Here is a 12,261-nt window from a genome sequence, read left to right as displayed (position 1 = left end):
ATCGACCAGCCATTAGCTTTAAGCATCCAGGTAGTGGCGTATTTCTGTTCCTGGTTCTTTTTGTTTCTCGGCTTGCGCTCTTTGTATCCTGAACCCAACGCCCACGCAATTACATAACAATGCACTTTCCACAGCAGCCAGCGCTCTCGCCTGGGTCATTAACATCCATCTTGCCCTCAGGGGCGCGCGCGCCCGCACCGCCACCGGACGAGGATGACATCTCTTTGTTGTAGCGGCGGATCTCACGCACAAGTTCGTAGAACGCGTTTTCAACATTAATACGCGACTTCGCCGAGGTTTCCAGGAATTTGCAGCCGAATTGCTTCGCGAGAGCCTCACCCTCTGTTGAGAAGCGGTAATGTGATTAGCAAGGCACTCCAGCCAAGTTTCAAAAGCCGACGGAGAGCTTAAAGACATACCTTCTTGCGTGACCACTCTCTCCTTCTCCAGATCACACTTGTTGCCGACGACAATGATGGGGAAATAATCCTTGTCCTTGACTCGCAAGATCTGTTGTTGGAAGGTCATGATTTCCTCGAACGACTGACGCGAAGTTATAGAGTACACCAGAAGGAACCCCTCTCCCGTTCTCATGTACTGTTCTCGCATGGCTGAGTATTCCTCCTGGCCGGCGGTATCCAGGACGTCCAACAGGGCGACCTCATCGTCAATAACACACTGCTTGCGGTACGAGTCTGGAGAAGAAGAGATCTAATGAGCCATCATGGTCGGGACGCTCCCATCGTGGTTTGCTTAACGGTGACCAACCTTCGATTGTTGGGTCATATTCATCGACGAAGTGACTCTGAATTAATTGAATCGTCAAGCATGACTTTCCTACACCTCCTCCACCGACGACAACGAGCTTGTACTCTCTCAGGTACTGGAAGGTTGGAAAAGCAAACAGTCAGCGATCCGCGCGGTTCCCGTCCCCCGGCAGCAAAGGAGAACAGCCTGTCGGGATCCATCAGCTTACCTTAGACGCCATTCTTTCAGTGAAAGGCTGTGATCAGCTTATCCCAGCAGGAGTGACGGCGCTTGGAAGGAGCAGCAATAGCAGTTTTCTTCGCGAGAAGATCAGAGTCGGGACCCAGCTTGTCGGGGGCTTCGCGGAAGACAAGGCGCCAAAAGGCAGTCCACCGCAACGGCCAGTCCAGAGGCTAGACCAAGCTTAAAGGATTAGACGGCGTCAGGGGTCGCAGCAGCACCGAATTGGGGACGAGGGGCTCTGATGCCTTTTCCAGCCAGCAAGCGGGGGTCGACGTGGACTATCTGGGCTGTTCGCAGGATAGTAGGGAGGAAAGAAGGGGGATAAGGGAGCAGCCGAAGGGTGGGGATGGGGGAGAGGTAAATCGCGATGAAGCTGGGAAGAATTGGACGGGGGGAGTGTGTGGAATTAGAAGAAGCTGACACGCGCAGCGACGAGATGTCTCAAGGCGTGTAGAGGCGTGTAGCCGTGCCAGGACTCTATCGTTTCTCTAGACTCCCTAGGAAGGCCTCGGATGCGATGGCTGGAAAAGGGGAGACTCAAGTCTCTTTGCATGCTGCACACTGCCAGCCATCCAGCTTCGCCCTCGCAACCCTCCATCGCCTGTCTCCACCAGCCGCTGGTGCTAAATCGCTAATCCCACACACTAACCTCCTAAGCAGTAAGAGTCTCGCCCTCCCGCAGCCAACCAGCTGGTGTTCCGCCTTCTCCTTTGTGGTCTCCTCTCGAATCGTTTCTTTCGCACATCCTCTCTGGTGATGGTTATCGCTCATCAAGCCTCTCCTCCAGCCGTCACGAACAATGGCCACATGAAGAGACGCCTCATGGGGCTGGCAGGATCGCCTATCCTCCCGCGATAGAGACCGACGATGGACAGGTGGTCATCACAACAGATTATCACAGCGTCGCTAGGTTACCTAGGTACAGATCCGGAGACGATCACTTTGGGCCTATTTACTTGCGGTGTGATCGTACGGGGCGGATGATGGTCTCTTCTCGCTTGGACGGTGCTCCAGCTTCAGCCTCAGCTCATCGATGATGACATTTGCTGACCTTCACGATATGAAACTCCGCATGTCAACAACATCACCCGTCTTATGAGCTCCAGGGAAGAGGCTGTTGGATGTTGACAAGCAGCTGCTGCTCTACCTCCTAGACTTATCCCTTGTGAGGTTGGGGCCGCACACGGCTCAAGCCACCACCACAACACGGCTTTCGTCCACTAACCGGCCTCCATTTCCCTACCCTAACCACCAACAAATACTGACGGCCTTCTCCATACCGGTTGATAGGAATAACAAACCACATCAAAACAGACGTGCAGCGGTGCATGCCGTCCGGAGTGCACTGAGACGTTGCATCAGACTAAAAAGAAGACATGCTGCTAAGTTCCAAAGGGGGCCCCGGATAATAAACTATCGTGGCTGACGACCTTGCATCGGGTTGCATCATGCACTCCACAGCAGTGAGCTGCCCGGGCCCCAACCGCTCAACACGCTAGCTTGCCTCCATGGGATCAACTGTCAATTTGATTTTTTGACGCCCGAATAATGTTCCGCAACCTGTGCCGGCCCAGACAATCACATTAGTATCGTCGGAAAAGAAGGGCCACGCCCACGAACATCGTATTTTGACTCCATAAACCCCTCTTTTGGAGCGAAAAGTGTTCCCCGATAGCGCCCAACCCCGTTCCACGTTTCATCGCTGTGTGGAGTCTACCTGGGTATTGAACGCTGCTTTATGACATGAGTGGTTGGGATCTGGGCATCCCGTTTGGTTCGAGGCTCCAACGGGCGCTCGAGCCAAGTCTACCATGGACAAACCGTTCGGGCTAGTAGTTGCGAGAGCCGCTGAAAGCGCCTTGTGTCAAACTTTCCAGAGCGTGCCCCTTTTCCGGTCGTCGCCTAAGGACTAGATACGGCGTTTAAGAATATCCGTGGAACAGTCAATTATAATAATAATCCAAGGTGGTCGCTCGTATATGTATAGGCGTTTATGATATGCAAGATATGTGAATCGGCCGACAGTTTAACGAGGAGTACCTATCATTAGCGAGATCCTCGCCAAGCTCAAAATTTGAATTTAACGGCGCCTTTGCGTCAAGTTCCACCCCAATTATAAATTTAATACCCAATCGATCTGCCTGGCGAACTGTTTACTCTATGCACATTTATGTCCGACATCAATGGCCCAAAACACTTGAATAATGAATGAATCCACGTGGAAATTTACTGCATTGGGTATTGCGACGGCTTCTACATCATTCTCGTCGTTACTCCAATCCTATATACATGTACTGCGTAATTTATCGTCTGGACGGAGATAAATCGGAGCTATCGAAGTTTACAGCTTGCGGTGCAAAGCACCAGGCGAGGCCTGCGGACCAGGGTCAGCAAGAGCTGCTTCCAACTTGTACGGGAAATGACGCTGGAACAAATAGTCTTCTCTTCGAGAAGCTGTCCTGGACATCATATGAACATGTCACTCACCTGGTGGCTGGGGAAGATCAAGGTATCAGCGATGACGACATTCTCTCTCCGGCCGGCGGCAAAGACGATAACTTCAGCAATGTCATCGGGGGTCAAAGGTTCGCAGCCTCTGTGGTGGAATGTCAGATAAAAATCCTCGACAATTTGCTACAGACAACATAAAGGGGCTGACGTACGCATAGACAGCATCCGCCTTGGCCTTGTCGCCGTAGTATCTCACAATTGAGAATTCCTGGAAGTGAGGCGAGTGGTCAGCCAAGTGACATGGGACGAGTGATAGCGTGTCTGCATACAGTCTCGACCTGACCAGGATCGATCTCGATAACCCTGATCCTCGTCGCGATAAGCTCCTTTCTCAGAGCATCGGTGAAGCTACGGACAGCGGCCTTGGTGGCACAGTAGATGCTACCACCAGGGTAAGCCTCGCGTCCTGCAATGCTTCCAATGTTGATAATGTCTCCGCGACCACCATCCTCTCTCTTCTTGAAGATGGGGAGGATCGCCTGGGTCATGTTGATAAGGCCGGTGACGTTGGTGGAGAACATGATGTCCATGTCCTGAGGGTCGATCTCAGGAGCCTTCGCAACACCCTTAACGAGACCACTGATCTAATGGTGAGCATGGCTGATACGGCACTCTTATCGGGAGGGGACACTGGTGGTGAATCCTACGCGTTGTTGACAAGGACATCGATGTCCCGGAACTCAGCAGGCAACGAGGGCACAAAGTTCTTGACCTCCTCCGGGTTGCTAACGTCCAGCTTGACCGGCAGCACCTTGACGCCATCACCAACCTCTTCCTTGATCTCCTGAGCAATCTGCTTCAGGGTGTCAATCCGTCTCGCGGTGAGAATGATCTTGAGGTCCTTGGGGGAGGTGCGGGCGAATTCCTTGGCCGTGCTTCTGCCAATGCCGGACGAGGCACCCGTCACGACAATGGTCTTGCCTTCAAGGCGCTTTGCCATCGCGGTCGCCATTGTGCGTCTGATAAAGGCTTGTTGTACCTGTGGAGAGAGTGTACTTCGGTGGATGAATGGGTGCGTAACTGGCGTGCTAAGCCGTCTGAGGTGCTGGATTGATCTGCTGCAGGATCGAATAAAGTTCATGAGAGGGTCCGTAATTGACAACCTCTGGGCTTCATATATGGTGAAAAAGGGTAACTTGCAGGCAAGGTGTCAATAGAGAGAACCGGAGACTTGCGTGCGGGGAAATGGAGGGCCGATTGCCGGATATGCTTCGGTGGGGTCGCAAATGGCGTCAGTAAGGAGAACCGCCGGCCGCCGGGCCGGCGGTATCGACGGAACATGATTGATCGGACATCCTTCCGACATAACATCCATCTACGAGGTATATACTAATCAATTGACATATACTGTCAAAGATGCTTTTCAATGGAGTTTGCTGCATAGTGGACCCTGTGGAAAAATGAGTCTGAATACTTACTCGATTGTTATTTTTAGTATATACTCTCCTTATAAGACTGATTTGTCAAAGGACAACGTCTCTTTCTATTATACAGCTATATGACTACTAGCTGTTTTTTTCTCCTTTGATCTACGTTGTTTGATTTAAAAGCTTTACATATTGATTTCTTATGCCCCACTTTGAGTGCTGTGAAGTTTTAATGACTCTTCTTCAAATCTGCTGTCATTGTCCTATTATTTATTGAATATCCTGATGGAGCAGCAAGTGAATGGATCTGCAGGAGTGATATTGTGACGTGAATTTGCGTCACAAAGAACTCTCGAAAGGTATATACTTGGGCCAAGATGGCTTGATTATTCGGTATCCTCGTCAACAGGTATATTTACGCTGTCTCGGGAAAGAGCTTCCTGAAAGCTCACAAAATAACAACCTGGGCGGCCCTTGCCAACCGGATCGAAGCCACAGGAGTATGAAACTGTCTGTTTCGTTTTCAGCGGAAGATGCCTATCGGAGACTATCACCTATATATGACTTTATTCCCCCCCCCCCCCCCCCCCGGACTGTGAATCGTCGTTAACTTCTGCCATGTGGGAAACTCCAACCACATAGTGATGCTCTTGCATTGCAACTATATTGACGGAAAACTCCATCCACCAGAATTGTTTTCTATATATAAGTCTTTTCATGTTGCCTGAACTCTTTGTCTTTCTTTCGTCCACCGACTTCACAGTCACTCACGATAGTCAACGACAGTCATCAATCTTTGTTCTACCCTTCTCAACTGCCTCAGGCTATAGCCCTAGACGACGCTCACGTAGCAACACGACAAAGCCATTCTACCATACAATTTCTTTGTCCACATAAAGAAATTATCTCTCCTATCCTTTCCTATACTTTCCTCTTCGGCTTTGTTCCTCTTTTGTTTTTATCAGGAAAGATGTCTCAGAGCATCTTTATGTCTTGGGAGCCCTTGTTCCTTTCTACCGCCAAAGAACAGGAGGCCCATACCTTCCAGAACCTCCTGCTAGCTCATCACTGCTATGTCGACAGCTCTGCAAAGGTTAAGGAGGATGGGCTTTATGCCCGTATATATGCCCATTTGAGGTCCACGGAGCACCAAGAACCGGCGTATGCGGTTGAAGTTGCAGTAATGGACGAATTCGACGAGGAGGAGCTCTTGCGGCTGACGTTCATCGTCCCAACACCAGAGCCGAGTAGTCCTGTTCAGTCATTCCATACAAAGTGGGATGATTCCTTGCATGTATATATTGTGCAGGAGAACCCTGCCACGGAGAACAAAGCTCTAGATGCCAAATTGTCTGAGCTTCTGAAGCCAGATCTGTTCTCCTGGGCAGATGAAGTGGAGGATGAGGCATCAAGTGATACCGACACTGCCCCGGCTAACGGACAGGAGAACAATGGAGCGTCCGGGCCTTCCGGGCCTTTCGTCGTGGACTCCTCGAATGCAGCGTGCCAGCCACAGCAATCCAGCCAGGATGAGGAGAAGAGGAAGGAAGCCGAGAGGCAAGCGGTTCTGGCTCAGTGGGAAACGACGGCGTATGAGTTCTGGCAGCAACACCGCAGGACACTTGAAGCGGAGATCCAAGGGCGGGACATCCACCATTTCAACTGGATGGGCTACGAGGTGTACGACTACAACCCGACGCCGGCCGCAGTCTCGCTGTTCTTCATCCTGTCCAGGCCCAAACTATTGGCTCCGAGGGACGATATGAGACTGGAGGTAATTCTTCGAAGGGCGGCCGCGTATATTGACCCTGTGGTGTACATGGGAGACAAGCGTGATCTCCAACGGACCGGTCAGGATCTCGTCAACGCTGTGACCGGGCAAGTCTTCAAGTTCTACACTCGACATGGGTGGTGGAAGTGCGACCGAAGGGAACAGGAAGAAGGGACTGAGTTGGACCAGGGGTCGATGGCCATATATACATCACCGCATTGGGCGGTTGCCAATGGATTCATCGCCTATCCAACAGTCCCAGCAAGGCGGCTGGCTATCCAGAGACGCAAGGAGCGGTTTCCCAAGAAGTCTTACTGGGATGAAGACAGACTAAGGAGGGTCGCAGCCAAGCAGTACCATGCCTTGACTCCCTCGCCGCTACGGTTCTCGATGAGCGTGGATACCCAATATGGCGAGGCATCGGAGCATTCGTGCATATCGCCGTCTGGATCAAGTCAGTCGAGTTCCAGCGGCAATCTTTCCACGTCTTCGGGCTGTTCGATGGATACTTTGACGTCGGACACGCCAAGTCAAGGCTCTGGCATTGCCGTTTTGGAGGATGAGAAGACCAGGGAGCTCATGGATGGAATCAAGGGTGCGTTGGACAACTTCGAAAGCCTGGGCCAGTCTACCTCCGAGGGATATAGTGCCTTATCGGACCGCTTCTATTTGCCCTGTCACGAGAATTACGGAGTTTATGAGGGCGATGTGAATGGGGAGCAAGATACCACTTACCACGAGACGCATAATGAAACGGGTACTGATGAGTGGGATCTTTGCCTGCTGGATGCTGAGGTCCAGGATGAGGGCACTGCCATGGATGCAGGTGTGGACGAAGGTCCTGAGTACTATGACTCCCTTGCGGGCTACCATAACATCTCGAGCCCTACAGAACTAGCGCGACCGAAGTCCCTCGATGAGCACTGCACCACGTCCGACAGTCTGTCTCAAGCTCTCCTGAAGCACACCTGGACCTTTTCCGATCTCCGGTCAGAGTACTCAAAGCTTGTTTCGATACCATTTGTCGTCCCACAGAGTGTGGACAACGATTATGGGGTCAGCGACGAGGAAGACACCAACGACTCGAGGGACATTACGCCTGGTGAGGCACCCGCGATCCAGATTCCGCGCAAGCGCGGTCGCTGCTTCGACGATATCATTGGAGACGAGGTCGACATTTGTACGAATGACAGTGGTGAGTGGCCAACAGTGCAGCAGGATGATAGTTTTGCTAAGACGGACGACGAAACCTCGCTCGATGTTTCTCAAGGGACCATCTGTAGGTACGAGGTTGCAAGTGAAGGGGATCTCGCAGCTGCAGCCCCGAAGGTCAAGCCGCAGAGGTCCAGCAAAGACAGCAGTGGAGAAACGTCAAAAACGAATCGACTTGGCCGCATGGGATCTTCTCGCGAGTCATCGAAGGGAACTGCTGCTAAGAAGGGTGCGCCGTCGGCTTTATCTTCTATCACGGGCTCTTCTGCTCCCCAAGTTTCATCCCTTTCCTCTCCGCAGCCACAGGCAGTGCAATACTTCTCCTTCCCGGGGCCTGTCTTCACGTGCTTTGAGCCTGATTCAAAGAGAAGGCAGCCTGGGCTTAAGTTCTGGCAGCGAATTACTCGCAGGATCTCCAGTGGTTTCCACATCAAGAACCGTTCAAGTGATTACCCTTTGTCTCCTCCTGCAGGGATCACGGTGCCTGTCTCGCCACGGCCACGACGAATACGACAGGGAGAACTGGAGCAGTCCCAGTCACAGGAGAAGTACAAGCGTCCCTTCAGGAAGGTGGTGACTGACCTCCTTATTGATGGATTGAGTTTCACGGGTCAATATCCGGGGTGATATCCTGACTATTCTCCGTGAGGCGTCATGATACCCCTTTGGATCTTTTCTTTTCGGGATTATTTTGAGGAGAGGATAATTATTTTAATATATTCCACGAGAGCGTACATAATGGTTTCATATGGGACTTGATGGGTGATTGTACGATACGGATCTCTTTTCTTTCCAGTGATACCCTTATGTTCTTCTGCGATTTGTCGGAGATCTATGATACCCAGGAGTTTATCTTACAATGTGATGGTAGAGTGAGATCTTATAATGTGGGTTGGTTTCTGAATTTTACTTCCAGTAGAGTCCCGTTGAATATATATTCTTTCTCCAGGCTGGTAAATACACCTACAGTTCCGTATAATGCAGCGACTGGTGTTCAGATCGCATACCCAAGTTGAGGGCCAAGAAAAAAAAAGAGTAGCACCGATGAAAATGCAGAATTACTATTTCCTTTCGGTAGTGCCATTCGAAATAAAAAGAAGAATTGAACACAAAAGACATCTTGATAGGTGAGGAAGATGTAAATAAAAAGCGGGAGAAAAAGAGAGAGCCGAACGCGGGGGTCGAACCCGCAACCTTGAGATTCCAAGATCTGATCACTGTGTTCCAGTGATCGGGCTTTAAGAGTCTCACGCTCTACCGATTGAGCTAGCCCGGCTGATCTTGTTGTGGAGGCAAAAACTTTCTGCCTCCAAGTACCTGCTCCAGACGCGATTCCCGATTAGTCCAGCTGTAAGCTTCCAATGGACACAGCTCGTCGCAATCTCGACAACCGCTGTTCTCAGCTTTCCTCACACCTTTTGCGCAACGCTCTCACCCATCAGAAGAACTTCCGATAGAATCAATCGACCTGCGCCCACCCATTATCACGTGGGTACTTACCGGTAACGATCAACGAACTCCCTGGGTCATTGCGCATCGCTCCGACGACCGACCAGGCTACGACATTTTTCCCGCACGCAGCACTTTCGAACAGCTTCCGTCCACGTTTCACGAACTACCCGCCGCCCCAAACGAAGCTGCTCCGGCAACGAATATTCGTCACGAAGTCAAGATAAACAACCGGGTCCTATAACGTCTAGGACAGATTTCGCCGCCGCCGATTGTCTTGGTCTTTGAACGATCTCCGATCCTCCGCAAGCTCTCTCGCAAAAAGGGGGAAAGGCTCGGTCTCTCTTTTTCCAACGACTAACATAGCTCGTCGTTGGAGCCGGAACTATTGAAAGGAAGGAAGGAAGAAGAAGAGAAGGAGGCCAATAGATAAACCATCCGACAAAATGGACTTCTCTAACATTTTGTATGTCGTTTCTGCCTGGGCTTGCTTCCTTCCCTGTATCAATCAGCCGCGCGATTTGTCGCGGCGACTACTAGCTCTTCACACAATGATCGCGATGATGCCGCTCTTCTTATCGCGTCCAATTGGTGGATAGCAAGAGTCTCGTTTTCGAAGGATGGCTAACCTTGAACCGTGTTTAGCCGCCTGGTCAACATCGCCGTCGGTGTGATCATGGTCCTGGGCGGTATCAGCCAGTTCTTCCCGCCTTCCGTGAGCTCCATTATTGTGGGTGCCTACGTTATTGTCTTCGGTCTGAGTAAGTTGCTCTCCTCCAGACCCTCTATCTATAAAGTAGCTGGATGGTACACTGACCGCTTTTTCTCCTCCCCAGTTGTCGCCGGCCTGGAGTTCCTTCCGCAGGTCCCTGATTACGTGTACCGGTACGCGTCTTTCCTCTTCTCCTTCCTGGGACGAGGTGCCTGTAAGTCCATCACAATCCGACACCTTCTTCTCTGTTCGTTGCCCGTTAATTCGTGTCTTCGTCTGTAAACAGTTTACATCTTCGTTGGCTCGCTCCTGCTGCACGATGGTGTCCTGCGCTACATCGCCGGCTCGATCGTCGGCTTCATCGGTGTTGGATACATCGTCCTCGAGTACATCCCCTCGATAGAGCCGCCCTCGAACATGCGCGAGGACAACAACTGGGGCGCGGAGCAGGTCTAAATTTGACCCGCGCTTTGCGTCCGCAAAAGTCATGTACGGCTCCCTTGGCTGTTGCGGTATGACAGCGACCGCTCTCTGAGCTTCCCGGAGCTTGGACCGGTGGCTGTCTTTTTGGGTTCCAACATTTTATGTTGGTAGACGTTGGCTGTTGGTGAATCGCGGCGTGAAGCTGGCCGCAAACGGAGAACGAGGAGGGGGTGTTGTCATTTCTCCGGAGATGAGGACATATGGCCAAGACTAGGCTGCGCCGTCAGCAGCCGCGTGCAGACAGTGCAGCACGACATGTCCGAATCCTTCTTTTCTCGAGTGTCTTTTGTATCATATGTGGATATTGTGTGATTTCAAGCGGTCCTGATTGCTGTATGATGTGATATGAGGCATGCCCCCCCGGTCAGACGTAAGCTCCACGTCGGAGTGGCTTGCTATTTAGTTCAACCCGTCTTCTGTGGCGGAAGATAGAGAAGTCTATTATTTTGCTACGGAATCCTAGTCGGCCTAGTTTCGGCCCTGTCTGGTACACTCAATTTGGGTTTAGTATCAAGACACCGCAGATGTTGAAAATAGTTGGTAGACAAATCATCCAGCGGGATTCTGTAGACATGTCCATTGGGGACCATGATAATGATGTGTAATGCTAGCCACGGCAATGGCGGCGGACTTTGGGCAGGTTCCAGGCTTGATGCACTTGGCATGTGCCTGGACCCAAAGTATGTATGGAAGGACCGACTAGCGGGATCAGAACCACGTGTAAGTCGAACTACTGAGCCACCTCGCGCGCGCCCCGGCCGGGTTCGGACTTCGGAAGCAGGAGAGATCATATCATATCACGATTATCAATCTGGCGACGGGCAAGCACGTCACACCGGTCTCAGGACGGCTGATCCCTGCAACAAGCGGAGCTACCGGCAACAATGAGACAGCGGCTGTCGGAGACGATCCGACTAGTCCGTTGACCACCTTCTGATCTACTCGAGCACATCAGAGGAGTTAACTGGTTACGGGATGTAGGAGAGCACCGGAAGCGATCATCTCCGTCATCACGGAGGTGATGTGACGAGCAGGAAAGCGTTGGGACCGACCAACCAGAATGTCGGGGCCCGGTCAGCAGCGGTAGCCAATAGGGATGTGCAGAATCTTGCTGACTTGCCGGCGACCGCGCGGCGGACCAATCAGGATGCGGCGAGTGGTGATTTTCCAATAGAACCAGCGCTAGCGCCGCATCGGGGAAGACGCGAACGGGGGACTTGATGGCGCTAGACCCGAAGAGGCAACAGGTGGAGTCGCCCGGCGCAGAGAGACGCCGCAGATCTGGGGAGAACTTTGAGAACCGCCGGCGAGGGCGGACACGCAGCACGCAGCGTCTGTCGGGGCGTCTGGCAGGGGGAAAAGGGCGTCAGCGTCTCGGGGAGGGTCGAGAGAGGTTCCGTAGCAGAGAGCTGATGCCGCTCTGGTAGCAGGGAGAGCGTAGACAGAGAACGCTGGAGCTTCGCTGCGTGCTCCGTAGATCCCCTGGCAGATCGATAACTGGATCCCGAATTAGGTACCTGGGCGATAAGGCGAAAAAGCCACCACGCAACGGCGCCAGGTCTGGCCCCTTCTCCATCTGCTTCCTCGTTCTGGCGTCTCTTCCAGACGGTCCGCCCTCCAGGCCTTCCGCCCACCGCTCTCTCTCTCTCTCCCTCTCTCCACCCGCTTCATCTCATCTCATCTCATTCCATCTCCTCCATCCTTCCGCTCTCTCCATCCATCTCCCACCCCCTTCCTCATCCTCCTTTCTCCTTTTCTCGCCATCG

The 12,261-nt window shown here is 52.2% G+C and overlaps 5 protein-coding genes and 1 non-coding gene across 6 annotated transcripts; 3 read left to right on the top strand and 3 right to left on the bottom strand.

The window, feature by feature from the left end:
• Window positions 1–109: 109 nt before the first annotated feature.
• Window positions 110–988, bottom strand: VTN00DRAFT_9897 (uncharacterized protein; the record flags this gene model as incomplete). The annotated part of the gene is made up of 4 exons (XM_069436902.1): window positions 110–342; window positions 420–695; window positions 769–883; window positions 977–988. 4 exons carry the CDS (start codon window positions 986–988, stop codon window positions 110–112), a joined length of 636 nt encoding a protein of 211 aa, XP_069284496.1.
• A 2,343-nt stretch (window positions 989–3,331) lies between these two features.
• Window positions 3,332–4,453, bottom strand: VTN00DRAFT_9896 (uncharacterized protein; the record flags this gene model as incomplete). The annotated part of the gene is made up of 5 exons (XM_069436901.1): window positions 3,332–3,364; window positions 3,478–3,586; window positions 3,654–3,709; window positions 3,771–4,080; window positions 4,149–4,453. 5 exons carry the CDS (start codon window positions 4,451–4,453, stop codon window positions 3,332–3,334), a joined length of 813 nt encoding a protein of 270 aa, XP_069284495.1.
• Window positions 4,454–5,838: 1,385 nt separating this feature from the next.
• Window positions 5,839–8,478, top strand: VTN00DRAFT_9895 (uncharacterized protein; the record flags this gene model as incomplete). Its single annotated transcript, XM_069436900.1, has 1 exon — window positions 5,839–8,478. One exon carries the CDS (start codon window positions 5,839–5,841, stop codon window positions 8,476–8,478), a length of 2,640 nt encoding a protein of 879 aa, XP_069284494.1.
• Window positions 8,479–9,017: 539 nt separating this feature from the next.
• On the bottom strand, window positions 9,018–9,127 carry VTN00DRAFT_t183. Its single transcript has one exon. It is a non-coding gene; the product is annotated as a tRNA-Lys (tRNA).
• Window positions 9,128–9,746: 619 nt separating this feature from the next.
• VTN00DRAFT_9894 (uncharacterized protein) lies at window positions 9,747–10,468 on the top strand (the record flags this gene model as incomplete). The annotated part of the gene is made up of 4 exons (XM_069436899.1): window positions 9,747–9,766; window positions 9,946–10,061; window positions 10,137–10,226; window positions 10,299–10,468. The coding sequence occupies 4 exons, from the start codon at window positions 9,747–9,749 to the stop codon at window positions 10,466–10,468; spliced, it is 396 nt and encodes a 131-aa protein (XP_069284493.1).
• Window positions 10,469–11,379: 911 nt separating this feature from the next.
• On the top strand, window positions 11,380–11,716 carry VTN00DRAFT_9893 (uncharacterized protein; the record flags this gene model as incomplete). The annotated part of the gene is made up of 2 exons (XM_069436898.1): window positions 11,380–11,412; window positions 11,477–11,716. The coding sequence occupies 2 exons, from the start codon at window positions 11,380–11,382 to the stop codon at window positions 11,714–11,716; spliced, it is 273 nt and encodes a 90-aa protein (XP_069284492.1).
• Window positions 11,717–12,261: the final 545 nt, after the last annotated feature.

The sequence above is a fragment of the Thermoascus crustaceus genome (genome assembly GCF_041956765.1).
Source record: "Thermoascus crustaceus strain CBS 181.67 unplaced genomic scaffold VTN00scaffold_8, whole genome shotgun sequence".
NCBI classification, from domain to species: domain Eukaryota; kingdom Fungi; phylum Ascomycota; class Eurotiomycetes; order Eurotiales; family Thermoascaceae; genus Thermoascus; species Thermoascus crustaceus.
Note: the sequence above shows the minus strand (reverse complement) of the source record. Positions and strands in the feature narration are given on the sequence as shown.